The sequence below is a fragment of the Lipotes vexillifer genome, unplaced genomic scaffold (genome assembly GCF_000442215.2).
Source record: "Lipotes vexillifer unplaced genomic scaffold, Lipotes_vexillifer_v1.1 scaffold763, whole genome shotgun sequence".
In the NCBI taxonomy this organism is placed as follows: Eukaryota; Metazoa; Chordata; class Mammalia; order Artiodactyla; family Lipotidae; genus Lipotes; species Lipotes vexillifer.
In genome coordinates this window covers 3609231-3624279 of record NW_006770909.1, presented here as the reverse complement: position 1 = coordinate 3624279, position 15049 = coordinate 3609231, and the positions used below count along the sequence as shown (strand labels likewise).

Sequence of the window (15049 nt, the reverse complement as noted above, 5' to 3'; positions counted from 1 at the left end):
AGCAGGAATTATGTCTAATATTATTTCATCAGCTTATGGGGGATGCAAAAGAGACAAGAGAAACGCACACTCTCTGCCCTTACACAACTTATATATTGAAGCTACTTATAGAAATCAAACATTATGTATATTGGGGCTGCAGATAAAAAATTCTTCATACTGTCACACCAGTACACTTGTAAAATCTGATAGAATGAAAAAGGAATAGTAAAACATTGGTTATTTTACCAAATTTAAAATGCTTAGTGAACATACTAATGAGACTACCTGGTTTATTTAGATTATTTTTTACGCTTTTTAAAAAGCCGATGACCATAAAATTCCAACAAAGATCATCAGTTAAGTAAAGTTAATAATATCCTTATGATGGAAAGATCTGCAACTTCTAAAAAACTTGTTTGGGATAACGTTTAATAACATGGCGGAAAGAAAGGCTCACAATATAAAGTGAAAAAACTCAAGAAACACAATTGTTCATGTAATTTTGTAAAGAAATATATACATGCTTTTCAAAAAAAGACTAACTGGAAATAAAAGTCACAGTGACTATTTCTGGATAATTGAATTACAGGTTCTTCTTTCTCTATTTTCTAATATTTAATACTGAACATTTATTATTTATATAATCAGCTATAAGAATATACTTTTAAAGGTGGCTTCACTATATTAACAACTCTATGGTCTTGAAATGGGAAATTTTTCTACCTCCAAGTAATACAGGTTTTTAATCCCCAAGTAATGTCTTGTGATCCTCAAAAAACATCTACTAGGAGCATGTACGCCAAGACCACACACTTCTGTTCCTTTACCTTCTCTTACTCTTGGGCAACGCAGTTGACTTCCTTGGATGTCATTTTGTTCTACCTTGTGCCAAGTAAGGTATTTAAAAGAATCTGATGGAAGCTTTAAAATAAGAGAGAAGAGAAATATCATCTGGCAATATATAGTTCACTTACTTTTATGGGTGCAAGTAATGCGAACCCATCCCAAACATTCAGCCAGATTAACTGTGTGTGCTCATAAACGTTATCTTAGTCCAATCTAAATTGTGTATTATATCTTAGTCCAATCTAAATTATGTATTATTCAACTTTGCATCTCCAACACCTGCAACTGATTTATGTTTGATGACAAATGACAGCAGAAATAAATATATTACCCATTCATGAACCCATTTTACACCAGCTCTGATAAACTGTCCTTTAATATTTATTGAATAGCTCATAAAGAATCTCATTCCATTTTAGAAGAGTTGTAATTGTTAATGGCTCTTCATTATATGGACCGCAAGTAATCCCTCTAAGTTAGTTCAGTTGTACAAGTTCTGCCTTTTGAGGCTACACAGAAGAATCCCTCCACATGTGACTACTATTTTAAGTGTTTGGTAATAGTTGTCATCTTCTTTGTCGTTTAGATATTACTCACAGATCATGGTTTACAAATTATTCAATATCCAGGGAAAACATGGTTCTCCTTGGGAAGAGTTCCATTTTATTGACATTGCTCTTAAAATGTGTAGCCAGTATTGAATGAAATATTTCAGGTCTGGTCATCTTCCTTTTCTGGACAGTATATTACTGACTAGAATATGTGCCAAGATCATATCTAGGGCAATTTTATGTTGTTTACTATTACTGAGGTTGTAATCAATTAAAATTCCTGTATTTTACATTGCTTATGATAGTTTCAAGGTTAACACGAACAAAATGGCATATTACTCAGAAAGGAATATTATGTTAAATACATACGCCATAGATTTATTCTTCTGTTAGCCAGTGTTATGCACATATATAAATGAACCCGGAATATTTGATTTGAAGAAATGTCATTACAATATTTGGAACAACTGAATTCGTTTCACAGAGCAGCATTTTGCATAGTTTATGCTTTGCTTGAGCTGTACATTTGTGTGACTAATACTAACATGAAAAACATTTCCACCATTAAATAAGCTTATGAGGCTCTGGATTACACCGAACTAAGCATTTCTCTTACTACAGGACTTCTCTGAGCCTTTAGTATCTTAGCATATATTGTGAGTCTGTACTACAAAGTGTTCCCCTGGACTTTTAAACCAAAGAACCTTTTATTCTTAGAGCAGCACATGGGACTAGTGCATCCTGTAAAGCAGAATTTGGGAAAAGCTGCCTCAAAATAAATTGGGAAGAGGTGGCTTTTTAATAATCAATTAGCTTTGATCTTTTACTTCATTACTTCATCACTGAATGACCTTAGTTGTTCCATAAATATTTCAATATCTTCATTTTAAAAATAACAAAAGCTCTCTCCCTCATTAAGAGCAACATTAAAAAGTTAATTAGGGGTTCCCTGGTGGCGCAGTGGTTGAGAGTCCGCCTGCCGTTGCAGGGAGCACAAGTTCGTGCCCTGGTCCAGGAAGATCCCACATGCCGCGGAGCAGCTGGGCCCGTGAGCCATGGCCTCTGAGCCTGCGCGTCCGGAGCCTCTGCTCCATGACGGGAGAGGCCACAACAGTGAGAGGCCCGCGTACCACAAAAAAAAAAAAAAAAAAAAAAAAAAAAAGTTAATTAATTCTTGAGCAATTCTTTGAGATAATTTGAGGATTGGCTAACATACTTTCAAGGAATTCACTCATTCTTCAGAACTATAGTTTTAAAAAACAAGAAGCACAAATACATTTCAGATTATTGAAAAATGTAACCTCTGGCCCATTCTTGTTTGTTCAATTTACATGTTTATGGAAGCTTCTTTCCCAACCTGTTATGTGCTTTTGGAGTTTTTTGCTTGCTCCTATCTTAGAATAAAAATTTCTTAGAAGTTAAATTTCCTGTAGTTGCCACACCCCATTTACCTTTTGGTGCTATTTCTTGAGACTCTTACTGAGAAACAAAGAATCTAAGCTAAAGCTGTATTTGAGAATAAAGTTTCCATTTTTCAGTTGACATCTAATTTTGTACAAAAACGTGTGTTTTTTAAAAACTTTCATCTTATTTAATTTTTAAAATTGCATCTATCCTTTAATATTCATTGCAAATGCTGCCTCCTCCATTTTAAAAATTTATTTATTTCATTTATTTATTTTTGGCTGCGTTGGGTCTTCATTGCTGTGCTCGGGCTTTTCTCTAGTTGCAGCGAGCCGTGGCTACTCTTTGTTGCGGTGCGTGGGCTTCTCATTGCGGTGGCTTCTCTTGTTGTGGAGCACGGGCTCTAGGCACACGGGCTTCAGTAGCTGTGGCATGCAGGCTCAGTAGTTGTGGTGCACGGGCTGAGTTGCTCCAAGGCATGTGGGATCTTCCCGGACCAGAGATCGAACCCGTGTCCCCTGAATTGGCAGACGGATTCTTAACCACTGCACCACCAGTCCCTGTCTGTTTTTGAAAGGAGTTATGAGATTGATTTTGGGATTTCTGACATTGTAGGAAAATGAGCCTTTGCACTTCTTTGTTTATATCTATGTAACGCTGTCAATGTGTTGCAGTTCTGTGACCGTTGTTTCTTCTTAAAGGAATAGTGAATATTTGTGTCTTACCCTGTTCTTTTTTCTTTTTTAATTCTGATGGACCAATTGAGTAATCCATTTGTTCAATAAATATTTTTGAATATTTTGAATTTCAATCCATTCATTTATTCACAAATATATATTGTACCCTTGCTATGTGTCAGGCACTCTGTCAGGCACTGAGGATACGAAGTTAAATAAAATATGGCATTTGTGCTTGAAAAACTCATTTTCTGTAATTTGGGAGGCAGACATATAAATAACTCATTTTGATCCAGTGGGATGAGTGGAACAATTTTGAAAGAAGGAAAAGAGAAAAGGCCTGGTTGATTCCACTCAGATGTGTTAGAGGGAAGTCTTGGAAGTGGTGAGTTTACGAGGAGAAAATTTTATCTTGTGGCCAAAGGCCATTCCAGAAAGAAAAGAGATAGACTAGGAACAGAATTTGAACTCAGTGGGGGAAAGGAAGGGATGCCATTTTTGTTTCTCTGGTCATTGTCTTTTCTACTCATCTTGGTCTCTTTTGTCTTCCTTCCTCCACCTCAGATTCTTTCCCTTGCCTCTTTGAGTTGGGACTGAGGGTACCAACCTTTTATTTTCCCCCCAATTACAAGGATAGGTTTAATACACTTATTAAAAGTTTATACACTTTTTAAGATACACTTATTTAATAAGTGTATAAAGGTTATACACTTATTAAAAGTGTATTATAATTATACACTTATTAGAAAGTGTTAAATCCAAGATAAAACACATTTTTAAACTTATCATTAGGTAAAAGGCTAATCAAAAATATTTACCAGGGATGATATTCCAGAATCCGAACGTGAACAAAAAGTTCTGTTCCTCAAGAGAGCCGAGCTGAGTGAGTCACTCAGATCGGAGGTGTAGGATGAATTAGATGGATGAATCTCCTGACTGCTTGTGTTTTGACCTGAAGAGCTGAATGAAAGAAAATGCCTAAAGTCTTTAAATGTAAATACCTTTGTATAAAACAACAATAACAACAAATTATAAGCACCAACTTTTCCAATTAGAGGAGAGATAAATGATACCCTAGGAATTCTGTCATAGTCCTACGCACATTTTTTTATGGCTAACAGTCACTTAAGACAAATTCTCTCCCAGGGTAAGGGTGTCTACATAGATTGCAGATCTTAGAAAAGTAAATCTAATGGTACACACGAATACATGCTTATAGGATATGAACGAGAAAGTCAGCCCTAATTTTGGAATATCATTCCTAGTAGAGCTATCATTGCAGATTTGGCACAAACAAGCCTTAAACGCCATACTGGTTTTTCCATTGATCTGGACCTTCCATTTTCCCTGAAATTTCCCCCAAACCTCTTATATTTCCTCAGATTGTTGGCAAACATATTAAAAATTCAGGTTCTTTAATCAATTTTACTCACTTTGAAATAATACTCAAACATTTCACTTAACAACAGTCCAGTTCTCTCTGTATTCCCATTGTTATGCCACTGGGATATAAAATGTCTTTTTCGCTCTCCTGTATTTATTATTCACCGTTATTCTTGCACTTTTCCCTTTCTCCTTAGCAATGGTTATATGTTTCTCTTTCTGTAATTGGTGCTATGTAGTATTTTAAGCCAATTAAAACATATCTAAATATGCTTTTTCATGTTAAGTAAAACTAGAAATTGTATCTATTTCTGACCTCTTTTTACTCTTTGGGGATCATTTTTCAGACTCCAAGAAGCTTAAGAGACAGCATTCTATATTTATGACAGTTATTATGTAGCTCTACAGCAATTTTACTTACAAGAAACTGACACTTCTTGTATATTGAAGTTGCCTTCATGAAGTACAATGTAAAAATATTTTTCATTTTTCATTCATTAACTGATGTGCTATAGTGGAAGAGCATAGCCATTACATCATTTCAAAAAATAGCACTACTGTGCCATTAAGAAAATAAAACTGTGTCCTATTATCAAGGAGAAAATGATTCCTCCATCTGCTACTAAATAACAAATCAGAGACTTGGTCTCAATTATGTGAAAAAGTCAGAAAATATATGCCTTTCAGTTCTTTTACACTTGAGCAATTCTTTAATAACTTGGATACTGTTTCTTGACATTACCAAGGAATACCTTACCATAGCCACAAATTAACAAACATTAGGAGAACAACATTACATTGTGCAAAATTTATTATTCCTGAGGCAGGTAAATCCTACTATCTATGACCAGAGTTTTGGCCAACAATCAGGGAGAAAAAAATGGGGCAAAATGGAACAGTATTTCAGGGGATGAACAGAGGATAAAAGTTGAACTGACTTTTTTGGTTCACTTGTCTTTATGAAACTATGCTAGCCATTTTCTGCCAAAATGAAATCAGGAAAATAAGGGTAATGAACATGACTGAATCTTTCTTCAGTGACTGATGTTCTGTGATTCTAAACTTCAGTGGTGGTTACACAGTGATGAGACGCTGACTCGTAAGTGTAAGAAATGGTCTTATTTTGCTTAAAGCAGACAACAGGGGAAAAAATAAGTTCACATAACCAAAATATCTGATGAGAGAGATCCGGCTGATTGGGTTTTCAGTACACTTTTCTTGTGTAGTGCTACAAGACCAAGCCCAACGGCTTCAAGGTAAAATCACGTTTACAAGTAACTGAAAATTATCTCATCATCTTAATTTACATTAGCAGGTTTGAGAGTTTAACTTAAAGAAGTTCTTGCGCCATTACCCTGACTACTACTGGACATTTATGAATAATAGGAGGGAATTAAAACTTCAGTAACACGAGTACATACGCAAATAACATCCCCACTATTTCTTTTTCTCTCCCTTTTATTTTTTTCCTGCCAGAATGGAATGAATTGAATTTGGTGTAGAGTTTCAGCTAAGGACAGATGATCTGAGAAGATTCAAACCAGTAGATGACTAGTCTGACTCTCTTTCAGTGTGATATCTTTCTGTGGGTCCCAAAGGCTGGATTCCTTCTCTCACATTCATATACGCTTCCTGAGCGCCACACCAGAGGGCAGTGGTGAAGGGCAGTATGCTGGAATCTTGCAGAAAAACCTTTGGGACATTCTGAAAATCTTCTTTGTCCCGTTACTTCTATCTTAAATTCCATACAGAAGTTTTCTTTGGTCTGCTTTTTGGGGAGAAATATCAGCAAAGAAATATAATTTCTGATCCTTTAGTTCAGAAAAAAGAAAAGGTACATCATCCTCAAACTTCTACTCCATCTGCTTTAATGCACACATCACTGATGTCAAAACTGCAAGACCTGTGAGTCTTAGGAATCTACAAACAGCTACTGCTGTGACCTCGGGTCACGTAGCACCTCTGGTAGTTCCTTACCTTTAATATTCAGAAGATGATGTGGACTCTGCCTGAGTGAAAAGGTTTTCTGTTTTGTTTTGCAACGTTATTGCCATGATGACAACTATTACTAATATAATAATTTTACAGTTAACATTTCTTGAGCACTTGCTATGTGCTAGGCATTGTACTAAGAACTTTATGTAGATTAACTCATTTAATCATTACAGTCACCAAACAAAGTGGGTAACATTATTATTTTGATTTTAGAGATGAGGAAATTGAGGCCCAGAGAGGTGGCATAACTTGCCCAAGTCACACAAGTAAATGACCAAGTGTTCTTAATTACTAGGGTTCAAATAAGATTCAGATAAGCTACTGTGATTCTTTAAATAACTGTAAATCTGTATCATTTATTAGGGTGCAGTTGTTAGTAAGGAAAATCATTAATATTGATCTTTCTTATTCTGAATGCTCCACTTAACTACAGATAAATAATTTACTAGTTAATAGAACATGTAAATCTTAGCACTGACTGTTTACTGAAAACAAAAGGTAAGCCTTTAGTAGTAGAACCTATGAGAACACCATTCCACATAACATCAAGCTGTTTTTAAAACCCTCTCCTATGGCCCCTCCCCAAAAGAAAATAAAACTAGACTTGCAGTTTAGTTGGTATATTGGTTTACTCATTTTTGATCTTTCTGCCTGCAGTGAACAAACAGTTATCATAAATTACAACTCTAAATCCTTATGAAAGAGAAATTAATTTTATTAATGCTGTAGTATAAAGCTGCCACAGAGGAGGTGCCATGGCTAAAACTGTACATTTGTCAGGAGTAACTTATAGTGTCTTTAAATTAGGTGGTATTATCTGAATTGGCCATCTATTCTTGGTTTTAAAAAGTATAGAATGGCCAACAAGAAGGAATCGGGTAAGCTGAGACTGCAGGATGAAAAACAATAATAATATCTATTAATTCATGAGCCCCTTTCATTGGAAGATTGCAATGTCCTTTACAATCAGGAATTTATAAGCCTCATAAATTGTCGGCTGCAACAGGGTGCTGTTTAATTCGAATATCAGGTTGGTGATTATGTAGCTTTGTAAGGAGAGTGAAGGAGAAAGTGGCAGATGGCCTAGTTTCTGAGGTGAAGCCGAGCTCTTGAGGTGAGGGAGGCTATATTGGACACACACCAACCAGAAGGCCAGAGGGCACCTTACAGACACCCAGCATTATCTAAATTGCATTGCCTGTGATTCCATTTCTAAATGTTCCATTTACATTCAGTGCTGCATCATGAGAGCTTTGTATTTCTAAAGGAAGAAAAAGCTCAGTCATATTTTTCAGTTAGCAAAGGACACTCCCCAAATCCTCAAATGCTCTCTTTCTCCTCCCCAAATATTGAGCTAGGTTCTCAAATCTAGTGGAATCTTGCTAAACCCAGGCACTTCTTAGGTTACTGGCTAGAGGAAAATTACCACAGACTCTAGAGCATTAAATTTGGGTGAAAGGAGATATCAATCCAGCCTCTGATTTCTTTCACCGTTCTTCTTATCTTTTAAAATCCAGAATCCCTGTCCTCTGTGTCTATATTTAAATGTATTCATTTGTAAAACGGGTGATGATTTTACTACCTGCATGCTAGAGATGGTGATGAGATAATATAAAGTACTGGGAAAGGAAGTTTCATGAAATCAAGAAGTAATTTGGTATCATAATGTGTTAGTTTCTGGAATGGCAAATTTGGTATACCAAGTTATTATGTTCAAATTTGGGATGGCTGTAAATTAATTTCCCAGAACTAAACCCATAAATTGAGTAAATAATCGTATAGCAATGAACTGTTCTAAAAAACTGTGTGTTTTACAGATATCCCTCAAATTTTAGTATCCAAGGCCCAGGATTGTAACAGATATATCTGAAATTGTTTAGATTTTTGATTCTAAAAACATAGCACAACTAACTGTAATTTTGAAAAATATACAACTAAAATGATCATTTCTCTATTTCTATCTGAATGGGTCAGATTTTAATCTTATGCGACCTTGTATTCTTATGAATTTTGCTTTTCCCTGTTGTTCCAACCCCGTGTGCATTCTTATAAACCCAAATAGGTCCCCACATTAAGGTACAACAAAAGTAAAAGAACAAACATGTATCAAACTTCTCTAGAGGGAAAGCTTGTAAACTTCAGTACCTGTTAGTGGGTTCACTGATATTTATAGAAATAAGAAGTTATATTAAAATACCAAAACCAATGGAGATAGACTGAGATACCTCTATGTTCCATTAACAAAATTATATTTAGAAATTTTTAGAACTTTATTGTAACCACATATATAGCTGTTATTTAGAAGATTCCCAATACTTAAGAACGTTTTACTACAGAAACATAGATCAATGGAACAAGATAGAAAGCCCAGAGATAAACCCACGCACCTATGGTCAACTAATCTATGGCAAAGGAGGCAAGGATATGCAATGGAGAAAAGACAGTCTCTTCAATAAGTGGTGCTGGGAAAACTGGACAGCTACATGTAAAAGAATGAAATTAGAACACTCCCTAACACCATACACAAAAATAAACTCAAAATGGATTAGAGACCTAAATGTAAGACCGGACATTATAAAACTCTTAGAGGGAAACATAGGAAGAACACTCTTTGACATAAATCACAGCAAGATCTTTTTTGATCCACCTCCTAGACTAATGGAAATAAAAACAAAAATAAACAAATGGGACCTAATGAAACTTCAAAGCTTTTGCACAGCAAAGGAAACCATAAACAAGATGAAAAGACAACCCTCAAAATAGGAAAAGATTTTTGCAAACGAATCAATGGACAAAGGATTAATCTCCAAAATATATAAACAGCTCATGCAGCTCAATATTAAATAAACAAACAGCCCAATCCAAAAATAGACATTTCTCCAAAGAAGACATACAGATGGCCAAGAAGCACATGAAAAGCTGCTCAACATCACTAATTATTAGAGAAATGCAAATCAAAATGACAATGAGGTATCACCTCACACCAGTTAGAATGGGCATCATGAGAAAATCTACAAACAACAAATGCTGGAGAGGGTGTGGAGAAAAGGGAACCCTCTTGCACTGTTGGTGGGAATGTAAATTGATAAGCCACTATGGAGAACAGTATGGAGGTTCCTTAAAAAACTAAAACTTGAATTACCATATGATCCAGCAATCCCACTACTCGGCATATACCCAGAGAAAACCATAATTCAAAAAGACACATGCGGGCTTCCCTGGTGGCGCAGTGGTTGAGAGTCTGCCTGTCGATGCAGGGGACACGGGTTCGTGCCCCGGTCCGGGAAGATCCCACATGCCGCGGAGCGGCTGGGCCCGTGAGCCATGGCTGCTGGGCCTGCGCATCCGGAGCCTGTGCTCCGCAACGGGAGAGGCCACAACAGTGAGAGGCCCACGTATCGCAAAAAAAAAAAAAAAAAAAAAAAAAAAGACACATGCACCCCAATGTTCATTGCAGCACTATTTACAATAGCCAGGTCATGGAAGCAACCTAAATGCCCATCAACAGACGAATGGATAAAGAAGATGTGGTACATATATACAATGGAATATTACTCAGCCATAAAAAGGAATGAAATTGGGTCATTTGTAGAGACGTGGATGGATCTAGAGACTGTCATACAGAGTGAAGCAAGTCAGAAAGAGAAAAACAAATATCGTATGTTAGTGCATATATGTGGAACCTAGAAAAATGGTACAGATGAACCAGTTTGCAGGGCAGAAATTGAGACACAGATGTAGAGAACAAACGTACGGACACCAAGGGGGGAAAGCTGCGGTGGGGGGGGTTGTTGGTGGTGGTGTGATGAATTGGGAGATTGGGAGATTGACATGTATACACTGATGTGTATAAAATGGATGACTAATAAGAACTGCTGTATAAAAAAACAATAAAATAAAATACAAAAATTTTAAAAAAGCATGTTTTACTACTCCCCATGTTGTTATAATTTTGAAAATTCAACCACATACAACACTACAAAGGAGAGGAATATAGACACTAAAGGACAACATGTGATTATGTAGATCTTGTGAACAGAGACAAAACTATAATAAAATTCCAAATGAAAGTGACAGTATGTTAGGAAAGTAGTATGACTAAGACTCATTTCATGATGTGCAGAAACGTGATTGAACAAATACTGGCACTAAGAAAACTTCTTTTCTTTTTTTTTTTTTTTTTTTTTTTTCTTTCCTACCTGCCTCCTTCCTTCCTTCCCTCCCTCCCTCCCCCTTTCCTTTTCTTTCCTTTCCTTTCCCTTCCTTAAAAAAACTTTTTTTTTTTTTTTTTTTTTTTTTTCTTTTTCTTTCCTACCTGCCTCCTTCCTTCCTTCCCTCCCTCCCTCCCCCTTTCCTTTTCTTTCCTTTCCTTTCCCTTCCTTTCCTTCTTTCCTTCCTTCCTTCCTTCCTTCCTCCTTCGAAAGTTTAAGGTTAAAGTTTAAGTTGTAGCCTGGACATTACTTTTTACACTGTCTCTAAAATAATTTTATAAAACTTACTAGTTTAAAAATAATAATACTGATCATAAAGATCACTTTTTCACAGAGCTCACAAGTAAACTTCCTCTTGGTATAGTGTATTCAAGGGTGTTAGCAAGTAGGAAAAATAAAGTTTATAATTGTTCACAGGACTTCTACCCATTTAAAAACTGTTGTTTCACATGCCCAATTCTAATTATGACACAGTTTTTCACATTAACATCAACATAACATCTGGACACTGCTTGCGATGTACACAGTTTGCTAACAAAAACAAAATTTCTGTAATAGAACTGTTTCAGCCTCTGAACCCCTTCCTAAGCATCATTCCTATCTTAACTATAAGCAGTAAATTTAGGGAGCTATAAATACGTTTCATACACTCATGAAACCACTGTGTATTTCATCCTGAAAACTGAAGGTGCAAATCTCACTTTTTTTAAAGATGAGAGCCAACTTCAACACTAATAGGACAAAAAAATTCAAGAAACTTGCAAGCCCCCTAATTGTATATTATCTAATTATCAGCATGCTTTGAGAAATATTTATGTAACAGCTCTAACGTTTAGGAGTGAGGAAAAAAGGCTTGGGTTTTGGCCCTCTTATTTAATCTCATTTGTGGCTTTATTGATCTAGTAGAAGTCCTGTTTTGTGCTAGTAATTTCATTTAAATATAATTAATAGGTACAAACTAATATTAACTAATAATTCATGGATATTAACTAATAGATATTTCCTTTTGTCTGTCTTATCTGTTTTTCCCCCTGAAATTCACACTCGTTCTCTTAAAGAGCCCTGTGTAGCTATAAATGTACCACTACTAGACAGAGGTCCAGCTCTCTCTGTTACAGTATTGATCACCTGAATTGCATTTGTAGCCTGTTGCCTGCTATAGGGGAGACAGTGGCTTCTTTCTCCAAGCAGCCATCATCAGTAACACAGGTTGCATGATTTTACATTTTTAAATGAAATTTAATCCAGGAATACTACCTATGTTTGTTTTTTTTCTGTTATCTCTTAAGGAATGACTGAGGCTACTTTTTAGCATTTCATTTGCTTACCTTTCAGACATGTCTTGCTGGTGCATGAGGTTCCTCTGGCCTTCATAAGGCTATTTTTCTGAAGACATTTTTCATCCTCCTCCCAGGAGGGGCTATGAGAGCTGTCCACCAAGAATCTGCAGCCTCCTTTGGGGGTCTTCCATGTATTCACTGTGACCAAGGAAACAACCTGTTACCTAGCAACCTGACCCTTTAGGAGGTATTGTTACCAATCTCTCAGTGCTCATCTAAGGAATTCCTGTGCTCCTGGAGCAGCTAACGGTGATCATTGTTTTCCAGTGAGTTGCCTAAAATGTGGTAGAACTGAACCTTGACTATAGAAACATAAATTATAGCAGGGGGAACAAATGGCCCTAGCATCCCTGAAAAGTATGCTGTCTTCAGCTCCATTATTTCTTGAATTGTTTGCATTTGGCTTGAGTGTAATTGAAGTGGTGCTAGTGCAATGTATCCCTCAGTATTTGGTTTCGTGCTTCTCTCCTGTAGTTTCAGAACAAGCAGAAGAGGCAAAAGGGAAGCTATCTAATTCCAGCTTGAACCTTGCTCAAATAAAACACCTTTGAATTGAAGGTACGGAATTCTGCCTTGTTCGGCACAAGGAAAGAAATAGCAGATTTTCGTTTCAAAGCAAATTTTTACAACCTGTCACAGAAAAGGGAGAGAATATTATATTATATTGTATACTTGTTTACTGGTCCAAGAAGTCTGCTCAGAGTGCCTGCTATGTGTATAGATAGCACTGTGAATTTTTAACTTCAGGAGCTGATAAAACAAAAGTTCTCTAAACCTGTTACTTGCATGCCTCCTTTCCCCCAAATAGAAAAATGTTAGCTCTGCTTTTGGGTACTGAGAATTTGTTGTTTGCCAAAAGCACAGTAAACACTTTCATAGTCTTTACTGCTTCAGAGAACAAGACATTTAGGAAACCATTTTATTCAAAGCTTCATTTGAAAACAAGATATTTGGCATGTCGGAAAAAAACATTATGTTTCCTTTTCATTCCTTTTTCCATGCAGTGGTAATCCATCCATAGACTAACACTATGCAGTAACCTTAGAGATGTGCTTCGTATCAAAAGAGTGAAAACACATTCCCCTCCACATTATGTTTCTGTTAGAACTTTAATTTTACATACAAAATGCTTTAGGCTGAAACTTAGCCTAAAAACTTTCTATGCTAAAAAATATAATTTAACATATTTGATAATGATCTACAAATTTATTTGTTTCTATTCAAGTTAGTATAATTTTTTTAAAAAGCTATCAAATATCTAAAACATTACATCTCAAATTTTCTGGATATTTTTCCCATGATAGGGTTAGAGATGCCAAATGTCAGATATTTTTTTATCCCCGTCTTTTCTAAGCAACCTCAGAATTTCCCCAAGTCCAAAAGTTGTAGACCAATGTTATCCCAAAATGAATTAGGTAAGATAAATAAATCAAAAACTGGTCTTATTTTATCTTTTTAGCTTTCTAGCTCCAAACAACTACCCCATACCTCCACTGCCTTGGGCAAAACCTATTCATACTCCAGTGTTTCGATTCTGTCTCACCTTCTCTCTCTCCTAACTTCCAAGATCTCTGCTCCCATCCTTACTTTCTTTTTTTTTTTTTCCTTGCGTTATGCGGGCCTCTCACTGTTGTGGCCTCTCCCATTTGCGGAGCACAGGCTCCGGACGCGCAGGCTCAGTGGCCATGGCTCACGGGCCCAGCCGCTCCGCGGCATGTGGGATCTTCCCGAAACGGGGCACGAACCCGCGTCTTCTGCCTCGGCAGGCGGACTCTCAAGCACTGCGCCACCAGGGAAGCCCCATCCTTACTTTCACTTAGCAATCAGAAAAGAATTTCCAGAGGGTCCCATCATCCATTTATCCACCTACTCTCATCTACCTGCCCATTTACTCTGCTTTCTTCTCATTAACAGGTATGACATCAATGCTTCTATCTTCATTTGTGGACTAGATCCTATCACTTCATCTCTACTCAAGAAAATTGATCCAGAAATTCTTCTGCATCATCAATTTCTCTGCTCTGCTGCCTCATTCCCACAAAGATATAAACATGCTGTAATTTTTCCCATTTAAAGCAGAAACAAAACAAAAATACCCTTTGGTCCACTTCTCCATCCAGCTTTATCCCGTTGCTTTACATCCATTACAACATGGGGGAAAAGCTTTGCAAGTATTGTCTATGCTTGCTGCATCCAATTCTCTTTCCATTTGTCTTGAACTCACTCAAGTATTATTTTCACTCCACTACTCCACTGAAACTACATTTAGCAAGGCCACTAATGACCTTCAAGCCACTAAATTCACTAGTTCTCATTTCTTTGATCTATCCACTGCATTTGAAATGTCCAGTTACTCTGTCATCCCTGAAGCACTCTCTTCATTTGGCTTCTGGGACCCCACACTCCACTGGTTTTCTTTCTACTTTGTAATCTCTTTTGCTATTTCCTACTCATCCTACCAATCTCTTAATACTGGTATGCCCATAGCTCAGTCTTTAGATTTCTTTCTCTCTTAACTCACTCTACTAGTGACTTATCCAGTCTCATAGCTTTAAAAACAATTTATATGCTAATGATTCCAATATTTATAACTCCATCCGAGACCCTTCTCTGTCTGTTGAATCCCAGACCTATATATATATATATATATATTTTTTTTT

At 36.5% G+C, this 15049-nt stretch overlaps 1 protein-coding gene across 1 annotated transcript in view; it reads right to left on the bottom strand.

The window, feature by feature from the left end:
• Nucleotides 1-15049, bottom strand: part of LOC103082076 (uncharacterized) — a 69220-nt gene that overhangs the window by 13110 nt on the left and 41061 nt on the right. Inside the window, exons 2-3 of the mRNA XM_007446440.1 lie at nt 4279-4438; nt 810-903 (exon numbers count right to left, since the gene is read on the bottom strand). Of these exons, the coding sequence (XP_007446502.1) occupies nt 810-903; nt 4279-4438 (254 nt within the window). The remainder of the gene's footprint in view (nt 1-809; nt 904-4278; nt 4439-15049) is intronic.